At 52.4% G+C, this 13,601-nt stretch overlaps 1 protein-coding gene across 1 annotated transcript; it reads right to left on the bottom strand.

Moving 5' to 3' along the window:
* Positions 1–919: 919 nt before the first annotated feature.
* LRRC40 (leucine rich repeat containing 40) lies at positions 920–13,116 on the bottom strand. The gene is made up of 15 exons (XM_066555365.1): positions 12,954–13,116; positions 12,314–12,495; positions 11,987–12,060; positions 11,195–11,324; positions 10,722–10,845; positions 10,327–10,469; positions 9,652–9,824; positions 8,651–8,741; positions 6,407–6,452; positions 5,595–5,703; positions 4,988–5,095; positions 3,792–3,902; positions 2,951–3,028; positions 2,595–2,780; positions 920–1,936 (listed from the first exon to the last, which is right to left on the bottom strand). Exons 1-15 carry the CDS (start codon positions 13,114–13,116, stop codon positions 1,831–1,833), a joined length of 1,824 nt encoding a protein of 607 aa, XP_066411462.1. The 3' UTR covers positions 920–1,830.
* Positions 13,117–13,601: the final 485 nt, after the last annotated feature.

The following is a 13,601-nucleotide window of genomic DNA, read 5'->3' on the forward strand; positions in this document are numbered from 1 at the left end:
ATGCACGAAGGACAAAATGTATGGAAACAAAAGGGGGCAGGGGGTGAGGGCAGCAGCAGCTCCAGCATCTGAGGAGCTGCAGAAGTGGCCCTGGAGCTCCAGGTGTCCCCTGCTGTCACTGCACACAGGCCCTGTCATCGGCTTCCCACAGGACAGATCCTGCCCTTCCCATCCCCACTCCCCCAAACCCTTTCCCAGCCCATTCCCTTTCCCATTTCCCTGCAGCCAGGACCAGGTCCTGGTCCCCTCCTTGGGGAGACAGGGAGGTGCAGCTGGGCCTGAGCCCCCCGAGCCACCCCTGCTCCAGCTGGAAGGCAATTCCCACCCCTGGGGAGCTGAGGGTGTTTTATGTTCATCTGGACATGTTCAAAACCTGGGAATTCTAGTGAGGAACTGTAAAAAATCCTGCTGTGCTACAGAACCTCCAGGGCTGTGTGCATGAGAGACCCTCAGGGGCTGGAGAGTATCCAGGGCAGGGAACTGAGCTGGGAAGGGTCTGCAGAATCCCTGAGGGAGCCGGGCAGGGGCTGCAGAATCCCTGAGGGAGCCGGGCAGGGGCTGCAGAATCCCTGAGGGAGCCGGGCAGGGGCTGCAGAATCCCTGAGGGAGCTGGGCAGGGGCTCAGCCTGGAGCAAAGGAGGCTCAGGGGGCCCCTGTGGCTCTGCACAGCCCCTGCCAGGAGGGGACAGATCCAGGGAACAGGGACAGGAGCAGAGGGAATGGCCCCAGGGCGGACATCAGCAGGAATTTCCCCATGGAAAGGGTGCTCAGGCCTTGGAGGGTGGTGGAGCCCACCCACAGCACTGCTACCTTTGAAGGTACCACCTGCAGGACCTTTGGAAGTGTGTCTGAACAAGAGAAGTTCTCCGTGCTCCCATCTAGAGAGCTCAGTTACAGCCTGAAGGACCCAAGGCAGACATCCAAGGGGAACATTTATTGTCCCAGCACAGCACCAGCCCCACCTTCATTCAGGTGAGCCCTGCACACACCTGGGCCACCTCTCACCCCCTCACAGCTCAAGCACTCCACCGCACTCACACCAGGGGGCAGTTCTGGAGACACCAGTGAAACAAGAGAAAACAGGAACACAAACCCCACAGCACTGGCCCCAGTGCTTGGGTGGTGACAACTCTGCAGAGCCCAGCTCAGCTGCAGGAAGCACTGTGGCTGTGCTGAAGGCAGCTTTCCTTGCTGTCCTTTATTACAAACAGCGTAAACAGAGTGGTGTGGGATCCTGAAATCCCTGCTGGAACATGCAGAGGGCAGGGAATGTTTCACAGCTGGGTCCTTAACACTGAGCAGACTGCCAGCCAGGAGCAGGAGAAGGATGGAAGCAGGGGAGCCCAGAGGTGCTGGTGGAACAGGGGGTACCTGGCTGCTCCTGTTCTGCTGGAATGTGGCTCTGCAGGTATTGCAGCAGTGCAGCTGGGCCAGGCCAGGCTCAGGAGGGAGTGGCCAGGGCTCAGGGCTCAGGATAAGCACCCAAGGCTCAGGTGGCAGTGCCCAGGGCTCAGGAGGAATACCCAAGGGCTCAGGAGGAATGCCCAGGGCTCAGGAGGAATGCCCAAGGGCTCAGGAGGAATGCCCAAGGGCTCAGGAGGAATGCCCAGGCTCAGGAGGAATGCCCAGGCTCAGGAGGAATGCCCAGGGCTCAGAAGCAGTGCCCAGGGCTCAGGAGGGGATGCGGTTCCTCAGGTACTCCAGCACAGCAGCCGTGCCCTTGGCCAGGCCAGGCTCAGGGCTCAGGTGGCAGTGCCCAGGCTCAGGAGGAATGCCCAGGGCTCAGGTGGCAGTGCCCAGGGCTCAGGGCTGAGCTGGGAATGCCCAGGCTCAGGAGGGGATGCGGCTCCTCAGGTACTCCAGCACCGCAGCCGTGCCCTTGGCCAGCACGGCGGCGCGAGGCGTGCGGAACGGGTTCCCTTCCAGCAGCAGGCTCCTGCAAACAGGGATGAGTTACTGGGAGAAATCTCCTTGTACCCACACACTCAGCCACTGCATGCACATTTCTGAGGCTTGTGGAATTCCTGGGGAGATCCCTTTCTGTGCTGCTGAATGAGTTTGGGTTTCTGCTTCCCTCGCTCTCAGCAGCCGAGCTTTGAGATTGAGACAGTTGAGTTTTAATTTATGCTGATAAATCAGTGGGGGTGTAGCACACACCCCACTCCTTCAGCCTCTGCCAGGAGGAGCGAGAAGAAAACTTCTGGAATATAGAAAGAGAATTCCAGAGTGGCTCAGGCTGGAAGGGAGCAGTGGGGTCAGCTGGTACAACCTCCCTGCTCAAGGGTGCTGCACCAGCAGTGTGACTGGGAGCACAGGAAATGTCACCCCCACAAGGCTCCACCACGAGCTTCACACAACCCCCAGACCCTCAACATCAGTTCTAAATGATGAAACAACTCCCACAATTCTCTGCAATACTGAGAAATTAGGGGAAGACGTTATTGAAGAAATTGCCCTGCTCTACAGATGGCCAGAGAGATCCTTTTTGGACAAACCCAACACCCTGCCAATGGGTGCTTTCTCCTCTGGCAAACACTCCCTGAAGAGCTCAGACAGCAAATGTGTTTGTAAGCAGGCTCCCTGACCCCACACACCTGAGGTTCTCACAGTTGCCCAGCTCTGGGGGCACCTGGAGGAGGTCATTGTTCTGCAGGTCCAGCGTTCCCAGCTTGTCCAGCCCCTTCAGCTGCACGGGGTCGATGGATCCCACCTGGTTGTTGCTGAGCAAGATGTTCTCCAGGGCTGGGAGGTGATACAGGACACTGGGAAACACCTTAAATCTTCAGGAAGAGAAAGGAGGGACAGTCAGAAACAGGGCATTTGGAAGAGGAGCACTTCATAGGAGCCTCACTGAAGTGGCTCCTTGCTCTCACATCACAGGAAAATTGGGTCAAACTCAGCCCAGCTCTTTTTGTCATTGTATTAAAAAAAAGTCTGAAGAGTTGCTCACCTATTAAAAGCAAGATTTATTGTGTGCAGTCTTTTCAGTGCTTCCATTTCCTCAGGCAAGGCTGTCAGAAAATTGTTTCTGTTATCATAGAAAGACAAACAACAAGGACTAAACTTAGTCAGGGGCTTGGCTGAGAATTCCCAGATCAGCTCCACAGTCTGGGGCCAGTTCACTGCCTCACAGCAAGGGCAAGAGTCTGCCAAGGATTCCCATTCCTGCCAGGAGGACACTCAAAGCCAGTCCTCTAAGGATTCCCATGTATTCCCAGGCAGCCACCAACTGCACAAACCTGCCTGGAAATTCAGCTCCTTGTTTCCAGAGGAAAGCTTATCAAAGGGCCCAGACCCTGGAGCCAAAATTAATCACTCAGGTCACTCCAAAGTTCCCCAAAATCAATGGACTGAGCTAATCCTGATCTAAACGAGGCCAGGAGCATTTCTCAGGAATCAGAGGAGGACAGGTGACAACGAGGAGCCATCTCTTGCCTCTCTTTCTGGCCGTACAACAAAATCTGCACCTTCCCTGTCCTAATTCCCAGGATTTTTTGGTGTGGTTTTCTTCTGGGGAGTTGTGGGAGTGTTTTGAAATAGCAACATCTCAGAACCCTTCTGAGTGAGGCAGGATCTCTCCTCCAGCATGTCTCAGAACTGGTCCATTTCTTTTTGTGTCTTCTTGAAGCAAGGCCCAAATTTAGGCCACCTCCTATTCTGGCTCTGGCAGGGAGAGATTTTGGGAGTGGGAGATGATTTCAGTGCTGCCATCCCACTGAACAGATGGCTGCTGTAGGGAGGCAGGCAAAGAAGCTCCCAGGCAAGGAGGTGCAACGACACACATCACCAACCTGAGATCCAAATGTGTCAACTTCTGGAGCAGGCACAGCTCCGAGGAAATGGAGGAGATTTTGTTGAAGCCCAGGCTGACATCACAAACTGAGTCTTTCAGCTCCACAAGCCTGAAGCACAAAAGAAGATGCTCTCACTATGGAAGCTGGTGGTTGCTTTGTAAGTTATTAGAAAACCTGCTTTATTCTATAAATCAAGGACAAGTTATGGTATTTTCTGAAGGGATTTTGAGGAGATCATGCAATGTCACATGTGAGAGCTGCTGCTCCTCCGGCCTTACACGTGGGGCAAGGCAAAGCCCAAATAATTTATCTGCAGTTATCAGATTGTATTTTCTCTCACAAATATTGCTACCAAAGCCTCCTAGTAAATGCAGTCAGGAGCTGTTTCAGAGACCATGGCCCAGGTGACATCACTGCCACCTCCTGCCCTGGAGATGTTTTAATATTTGGGACTTTACCCACCTTCTTCTGCAGACAAAAAAACTAACCAAAAATTCCTATTTTTTCCCATCTTTTGCTTCTGCTCCCCAGTTGTGCTGTTACAAACTCTGGGAGCATCTGCTGCTGCTTGCAGGTTATCTATTGTACTAACATGTTTTGGTATAAAGGTTTTCACAGCTCAAAAAGTTCCCCATTAAACCCCTAAAACAGAATCTCTTGCTTAGCCCTAAAACAAAAGACAATTAAATGAGAAAACTCTCCTGTCTCCTGTCTGGATTTGCATGGAATTCTGAGGCAGCTGCACACTCCCCCACAACCCATCCCAGGGAATTCAGCAGCCTCTCACACAGTGACACAGCATGGGATGCACAAGCAGCAGCTCCCAAAACTGAGTCTCTGGAAGCCTTTTTGTCCCTCTGGGATTGCAGCTGCCCAAGCTGCCTGTGCCAGAGGTTGTGTTCAGCACACCTGGGAATAAACTGCCCTCAAAAGCCAGTGTGGATGATTTTGGGGGGCTCCCAGAGACACAGCAGCCTTCCTCCTGACACAGAGGGATTACTGGTTCCCAGCAGTGCCAGGGAAAGCCCGTCCTTGGCTGTTGGCTGGCGCCGGTGAGCGCACGGCCCCACCTGCACACGAGTGCCTCCCCACCCTGGGCTCTGTGTGTGCACAAACAGCTCAGGGGGGGAAGAGCATGCTGCAAACGAAGGCAGCAGAGCAAACCCCGGGCGGGAATGGCCTCCCAGCAGTACCTGGGGGGGATCTCCCTGAGCTGGTTCTTGCTGAAGTTGACGGCGGTGACGGGATTGGCGCCCACGGCATCGAACACGGCCTCGGGGATCGCGGCAGCCTGCTTGTCACTGGGACAGGAGTGACACCAATTAACCACTGCCTGCTAATTAACACAGCGCTTCCACCTTCTTCTAGAGCAGAACACAGGCAGCAGCTGCAGAAAGCTCCCAGCACTGCCCCATGCCCACCATGTCACCAAACAGGATTTTTTTCCATTTCCCAACCCCTCCAGGTCCATTTAAGGAATAACTGAGCAGGAACTCCCCTGCCAATAAGATGTTCTGGCACTTGATGAAAATCATAAAGAGCTTCAAAGGTACTAAAAGCACCTGCTGGGATTCAGCACTTCAACGAGTTACTGCAGAATATCTGGTGATACAAAAAAATAATTCAAACCCCACCATCTAAATCTGCCCATTCCCAAAGACAGGAATTGAAGGGGAAAATGCCCACATGCAGCAGGGTTTGTGGACAGCCTGGTGAGTCATGAAGGAGGGGAAAAAACCCACAAGGATAAAATAGGACAGTGTTCTTACAGCTTCAGGAATGGGCAATATTCCCAAATACCTGTATTCCAACAATTTCAGTGTGGTTATGGCGTGGATGTTGACCTTGGACTGGCTGGGAAGAGTCATGGCTGTCACAGGAGGCTCTTCACCGGGGCCAGGTCCATCATCTGGGGACACCAGAGGGGCGCAGGGACACAGCTGAGCTGCTCTGAGTGGCCCCAGGCAGCTGCCACCACCTCCCTCTAATCCTGCTCTACTCTGGCTCAACCCAAGATCATCAGATTCAGATAATTTCAATCATTGCCTAGTAAAGGGTTTTTTACCATCCTGGATTTGGGGGTTCTTTTAGGGTGAAGGAGGGAGCAGGGCTGACCTGGGCTTTGCCAAGCAGGGGAGGGAGCACTGGAGATGTGATTCTGTCAGGCTCTGCTCCACGGAGTAGAGAAACTACAAAAACCAGGGAATTCCAACTGGAAATGATGGCCTAGAGCAGCTTTATCCACACTGACACATCTGACTGCAATTTCAGTTACAGCATTACTGTTTACAAACCCTCCTCTGTGGATTCCCTTCTAGTCACTCCCCACAATCCACATGAAAAAGCTCCTGCAGGCCTGAAATGGGAATTCCCATCCAGCTGAGCAGGGTGAGTCTGGGTTTGTAAAGGATAATGCTCAATTCAGAATGTTTATTAGTAGTAGCTAATAGGATAAGAAACTGAAATATCAAAGCAAACTGTTGAGTAAAGGAAATTACTACTGCAGGATAACTGGGGGGACCTGGACTTAAACAACCATCTTCCCTAAACTCTAATTTACTTTTATTTCTTAGAATATTCTCTTTAAAATGAAGGGGGGAAAAGCAACATACCTTGGATTTTGCTTCTCAGGTATTTCAGCAGTTCCTGGGTGCCCTTCTTTAAAAAAGAAACAAACCCCAAGTCACTCAGCAGTATTTGTGCAGCTGGGGGGACAATGCAGAGGGACAATGCCAGCACACAGGTGGAGCCCACAGCACTCCTGACTAAAAATCCCACTGAAAATCCCACAGCAGCTTGGGAACTTGCTTAGTTATTATTTTATTTATTCCAGCTGAAAATTTCTGATCCTGAATCACAGCCTCAGGCTGCACTTCTGTAGCTCCTCATGTGAAGATTTTTGCCACTTCCAAGAGCAAGTAAAAAAGTTCCAACAAGATTAATTTTCCCTTTAAAAAGCTCCAGCACAATTTGCTGTGGAGAGCACATTTACAGTGTCAGTGAAGCTGACTGCTCACTGTTCTGCTACCTTTTTATGGCCCAAATCATAAACTCTGGGAAAACCGTGGCAGTTTGCATCATTTGCTGTTAAAAATCAGCTCCAAAGATTTCCCTCAGCCCTCTCACAGCAACTCCCAGTGGTCAGACACAGTTGCCACCTGCACAAACCTGAGGGTAGTGAAGCCAAATCTCCTCTGCACTGTTTGTTTTAGGGGAAAGGCAGGCTTGGGGTGTGATTTTACAGGTTTCAGAACCAGGGACTGACCTAAAGTGCTGGATGTGAATGAACAATTCTCATTCCAGCTGACACAGCCTAGGAGACTGGATGAACAGAGAGAGATAAAGGGAATGTGGATGTTGGAAAGGAGGGAACTGTCACAAGGAGACAGGCAGGGAGAGTGGGGCTGTGCTAAGCATGGCAAGGGAAGCAAACAAGGAACAAGCTGGGAAGTTGTGAGGGAAAGGTGAAGGTCAAACTGAAATCTCAGTAACAGATGTGTGGGAAGGAAAGCAGAGAGCAGGGTAAAGCTCCAGAGCCAAGTAATGGCAGGGGAGTTAGCAAAAATAGACCAGGATTTACCAGAAATCAACTGGAAATTCATCAAGAACCAGGAATGGGGTTGGGACTGGAATGAGAGACCTGAGGAAGAGAAGGTGAGCTGGGCAGGGCTGGAGAAGGAAAAAGAAGATTCTGCTGCTCCTCTACACTCACCCCAGTCCTTCATCTCAGCATCCACCTGCTCCAAGCAGTGCCTGGGGAGCCCTAGAGCTCCTGCACCAATTGCTCCTCTAAACCAAGTGGAAACAAATCCAGCCAGGCAGAGAAAACTGCAGCCACATGAATTGACAGGGTTGGTGACGGATCCAGGCAGCACAAACAGAGCAGGCCTGACGGGCTCCTCGTGCCTGGCCTTTGCCCCAGGTGGGAAACACAGCCCAGCAGTGACAATGGCAGCTGAAGCAGCAAACCCTCAGTAATCCAGGAACAGCAGAACCCCAGCATTCCTGACTCACACTCCTTTCCAGGAGCACTTTGGACAAGTGCTCATTAACTCAGGGCACACTCTGCTCCCTCAGCCAGGCACACCAGGGCTTCCCTCTCCTGACAGATGTTACAGATTTCATTGCAACACAGACTTGTCAGCTCTGCTTATTTTGGGAGCATCCCAGTGCTTCGGGAACATTGATTTTACAACCCTGGCAAAGACACAGAAGTAGGAATGTACAGCACCACTGAGGAGAGGGGCCTGCCAGGGAAAACATCACAGGGAATTGTGCAGCAGGAGTGGTGGCCAGGCTCCAGCCTCCTGCTGCCCTAAGGACTCCTTTTCCTGGGAACAACTCACACCCTCCCCCTGCTGCCTCCCTACAAGAGAACAGAGCCCTGAATCCTAGAACTTCAGTCACGACCTTAAAGCCCATCCCACTCCAGCCCTGCCATGGCAAGGACACCTCCCACTGTCCCAGGTGCTCCAGCCCCACTGTCCCAGCCTGGCCTTGGGCACTGCCAGGGATGCAGGGGCAGCCACAGCTGCTCTGGGCACCTGTGCCAGGGCCTGCCCACCCTGCCAGGGAACAATTCCTAATTCCCAATATCCCATCCATCCCTGCCCCTTGTCCTGTCCCTCCACCCCTCTCCATCTTTCCTGCAGCCCCTTCAGGCCCTGCAAGGCCACACTGAGCTCACCCCCAAGCCTCTCCTCTCCAGGAGAACATTCCCAGCTCTCTCAGCCTTTCCTCCCAGCAGAGCTGCTCCATCCCTGGGACCATCCTGGTGCCTCCTCTGGATTCCCTCCCACAGCTCCAGGTCTCTCCTGTGCAGATGCCCACACACAAAACCAAACCCCAGTGCTCACTTGCAGCAGGTCTCTCCGAATGGTTCTCAAAGGATTTCCCTCCAGGGCCAGGAATTTCAGCTGAGGGAGGTTCCCCAGGGTGTAAGGCAACCTGCAGAGGGAAACAACTGATTGATTCCAAAGCAGCTCCAAAACCACTGCTAAAGAATGTGCAGTGGCTGCTCAGAGGGGATCCTGAAGCCCAAGTTCAAAGGAAAAGATGCAGAATCCCAGATTAATTTAAGTTGGAAAAGTTCTCCCAGGCCATCAAGTCCAAGCTCTGCCCAATCCCCACCTTGTCACCGAGTGCCACCTCCAGGAATTCCTTGGGCAGCTCCAGGGATGGGCACTGCAACCCTCCCTGGGCAGTTCCAGTGCCTGAGCCCCCTTTCCATGGGGAAATTCCTGCTGTGCCCACCCTGAGCTGCCCTGGCCCAGCCTGGGGCCGTTCCCTCTGCTCCTGTCCCTGTGCCCTGGAGCAGAGCCCGACCCCCCCGGCTGTGCCCTCCTGGCAGGGGCTGTGCAGAGCCACAAGGGCCCCCTGAGCCTCCTTTGCTCCAGGCTGAGCCCCTGCCCAGCTCCCTCAGGGATTCTGCAGCCCCTGCCCAGCTCCTCAGGGATTCTGCAGCCCCTGCCCAGCTCCCTCAGGGATTCTGCAGCCCCTGCCCAGCTCCCTCAGCGATTCTGCAGCCCCTGCCCGGCTCCCTCAGGGATTCTGCAGCCCCTGCCCGGCTCCCTCAGGGATTCTGCAGCCCCTGCCCGGCTCCCTCAGGGATTCTGCAGCCCCTGCCCGGCTCCCTCAGGGACTCTGCAGCCCCTGCCCAGCTCCCTCAGCTGCTCCTCACAGCACTCCCAAGTCACAGCTAAGTCACAGGCAGAACACAGAACATTTCAGAAGTCTCAATTTGACCTCAGCATATCCCACAACACCCAGAGGGCTCCTTCATTTCCTGAGTCATTCCTTAAGGCCCTTCCCACGGAAGGAAGGAGCTGCCAGCACCCAGCCCAAGTGCCACTATTACCTACTGATGTCATTGTTGGCCAGGTCGAGCCTCTCCAGCTTCTGCAGCACCGTGATCTCCTCAGGCACTGCCTTGATCTTGTTGTCCCTGAGCTCCAGCACACACAGGGAGCTCAGCTGCTTCAGATTCTCTGCATTCAGGATTTCAATCTGATTCTCCCCAGCGTGCAATTCCTACAGGAACAAAGAGCACCACAATTGTGGTAAAATTACCTCATAATTTATCTCCTAAATCATGACATCAGCAGTATGATGATGTGGAGAATACAGACATCTTAATTCCCTTTCATCTGCCTCCAAAATACCTGATTATGTTAAAAGGAAAAACAGTGTATTTACTCCATAGTTACAAAGAAAAAATGATAATGAACAAAGTGAATTTATCCAGAAAAAGTTCCCAGAGATAAAAATAACTGTTGCAGGCAATGTTAGATCATCTTTCACTCATTCCTCTCCTGAACACTTTTTATTTTCCAAATCTGGAAAGTCCTGCAAACTCAAAAGGTTGAACAATGAGGGCAGGAAGAGAAGTTGCACATTAAACAGAGCTCTAAACACAGAGCTGTCATCTGGTTTTGATCACAGCACCTCACAAAAGCTGGTGTTTAAAGTAACTGTCATTATTTCAAAGCTTACAGCACAGGCATTTCCAGCAGAGCAGCCATTCCAAGCTCACCTTCAGTAACTTGCAGGAGGGAAGCTCTGGCAAGGAACGCAGTTTGTTTTTCCTCAGGTAAAGCTGCTCCAGGGATGCCATGGTTGCTAATTTAGGGGGTACCGTTTCCAGGTAATTTTTGGTACAATCCAGTTGCCTCAAGCCTGTGGAAGTCAATGTCCAGTGAGAAACAGAGAAGATAAAAATACCTTTCTAGAGCAGCATAATTGTCCTGGGATTTAATTTAAAATATACACAACAACATTTTGCCAAACAGATTCTGGAAGTAGTAACTCTGATTTTCTTGAGGAAACAGTAACTATTTAAGGATCTATTTTAAAACCCTGCACTGTATTGCTGAACATAAGCATAGCACTGGCTGTTTGGCATTTAATAACCCGAGGAAAGTGATTTACTTTTCATGGCACTGAGATCTGCAGGCAGCTCCTTGAGCTGGTTACAGGCCAGGTTGAGCCGCACCAAGTTCACCAGCAGAGCAAAACTGGTGGGGATGGCTGTGAGCTGGTTGTTGGACACATCCTGCACATGGAAACAGAGAGAAAGAGAGCGATGAGAGGTGTCTGAAACATCCCAGCAGTGCTGCTACTGCAAAGTTAATTAGTGGCAGAACAGTAAAATTAGATTGCTGACAACTGGCACGAGTGTGAGAGAAGGAACAACTCCCCCAGGACTGACAGATCGCTGGGGATTTCAGCTTTCCCAAAATATGTCAAACCAAGCACACACTAAAAACAAACCCCACCATGCAGTAACTGACATTAGAACAGCCACTGGAATATTTGCCAAGGGTTGCTGCTGAATGCCAGGGACTTTAGCTATCAGATAAACCCTTCCCAAACACAGGAACAGGTCTGAAGCCGTGCTTTACCAGCTCCTCCAAGCTGAGGAGCTGCCCCAGCCCCTCGGGCAGCTGGCTCAGCTCGTTGTGCTGCACCAGGAGGCTCCTCAGATGGGGCAGCTGCAGCAGCTCCTCGGGAAGGCTCCTCAGTTTGTTGTGGCTGGGGTGGAAACATGGAACACAAAGGGAAAGGAAAAACACTCAGGAGATTTCAGGAATGTAACCGCACACAGAACATTTGCGTGCCACAGCCTGCTGGTCAGGACACTGCCACCCCTAAAGAACAACTGACTATCTTTATTTATTTGTTAAAGAAGACTTTTAATCCTACTCTGAATTTACAACATTCCAGTTTTTTTGTTTATGTACTTCACACACACAGTGGTAGCATGACCTCTCCTTGTACACAAATTTACAAAATTACCCCAGTAAACAGAAGATTCGGAACCTTCCAGCACAAACAAGATCTACACAGTTATTTACAATGTGCATTATTCATGACTGGAAATGTTCTATCCTCAGAACTGCCAGACTGAAGCAAATAAATGCAAATAAATATTTCGTGTGTCATTATTCAGAATATCACTGTTTGCACCTTCCAAGCAATTGTGACTTTGAATATCAGTGAAAACAATTTCTAGAAACCCAAGGCCACCAGTTTTGATCCAAAATGGATAATATAACAAATATAATATATAATAATACTCTAGAGTGAATAATCTGGAATTAATTTTTTGAAGGAAAGGTTGCTATCCTGCAATCTCGCTCACACACGAGAGTTATCGCAGCATTTTTCGTGTTTGATCTGTAACATGGCCTTACCTGACATCGAGTTTCTGGAGATTTTCAAGTTGCCCTAAAGCAGAAGGAAGTGATGTCAGTTGATTGTCATGCACCTGGAAACAGAGGTTTTAGGACACAGTTACTAATTTGTACCTCAGAGGGGTTTTTTTTTCCGGGAAGAATTTCTCCCCAGTATCCCATCAGTCCCAGCCCTCTGGCAGTTGGAAGCCGTTCCCCCTTGTCCTGCCACTCCAGGCCCCTGTGAAATGGATACAGCAGGGAAATGGAAAACAAAGATCCAGGACAACGTTTCCCCGTGTCCTGCAGGGAAGCACCGTCAGAGCGCCAAGGGATCCCTGTACTCACGTCCAGCATGGTGAGGGCAGGCAGCAGCTGCACATCCTCCGAGAGGCTCTGCAGCTTGTTGGAGGCCAGGATCAGCTTGGTCAGGTCTGTCTGCTCCCACCAGCGATCCGCAGCTCCGAAGGACAGGTTCTGCTGGGCTTCCTCCGGCGTGTCCAGGTTGATCCTCCACACGTGCTCGGGCACTGCAGCACAAACACAGCCGTCAGCTGAAGCCCGCAGGTGTCTGCTCCAAGATTTCACAGCCAGAGTGCTTTTTGGGTGTAAAATTATTGGGTAGGTTGGGCTGGAAGGGACCCTAATGATCCAACCCTTCTGCCTTGGGGGATGACATATATAGAGATAGATAAATATATATATGGGCGCATATGGGCATATACATATGTAAGTACATATATAAAAACATACATCTATCCACAGCTACATATATATATATATATACGTGTACACGTATCTATAATACACACATCCCAACAGTCACTTTCCAGCCCATTGTGTTCTAGAGATATTTTTGCAGAGATATCAAGAAAAGCCGACGGAAACATGCCAGAAACAGACAACAGCGAGCAGATGGTGCTCCCCGGGAGCCCCTCCCGGGGGCTCCCCGGCAGCAGCCCCGGCGAGGCCGGCTGGGCTCACGCACCGTGGGTGAGGCCGCGTCCCGCCAGGTTGAGCTGCCCGCTGCGCCGCGCCAGCCGCAGCAGCCCCTGCGGCACCGCCGGCGGCTCGGCCGCCCGCCCGAACCCCGGCCCCGCGCCGCCACCGCCGCTGCCGCCGCCCGCCCGCGCCCGCCGAGCCGCCGCCATCGCCGCCACAGCCCGACCGGGGCCGGGGCCGGGGCCGGGCTGGAGCCGCGCTGCAGCCGCTCGCTCGCTGCCGGAGCCGGGGCTGGTGCCGCCCGCAGCCGGAGCCGCCCGCCCGCTGCAAGGCGTGGCCCCACGGGCGGACCCGGCCCAGCCCCAGCGCCGCCATTTCCCGCCCCGCCGTGCCGAAATGGAGCCTCGGGCCGCGCCGGGGCCGCGCTGCTCGGGGTGTTGTACACGGACACACGAGGGACAGCACACGAAACGGCGCTTTCGCATCCGTTTATTGGTTTTGCTTTCCGCCTAAGCCCTGTGCGCAGCTACACTGCGGACTCCTGGGGGGGCTGTGCGTGGCTGGGCTCCGTGATCTCCAGGGTCTGTTCCATCCTCAGCAGAAGCTCAGGATGGTTTGGGTTGGGAGGGATTCCATGGCCGGGGTGGAATGAGATGATATTCAAATTGTTTGGAAGGTGCAAACAGTGATGTTC

Source organism: Molothrus aeneus, chromosome 9, assembly GCF_037042795.1.
Source record: "Molothrus aeneus isolate 106 chromosome 9, BPBGC_Maene_1.0, whole genome shotgun sequence".
In the NCBI taxonomy this organism is placed as follows: Eukaryota; Metazoa; Chordata; class Aves; order Passeriformes; family Icteridae; genus Molothrus; species Molothrus aeneus.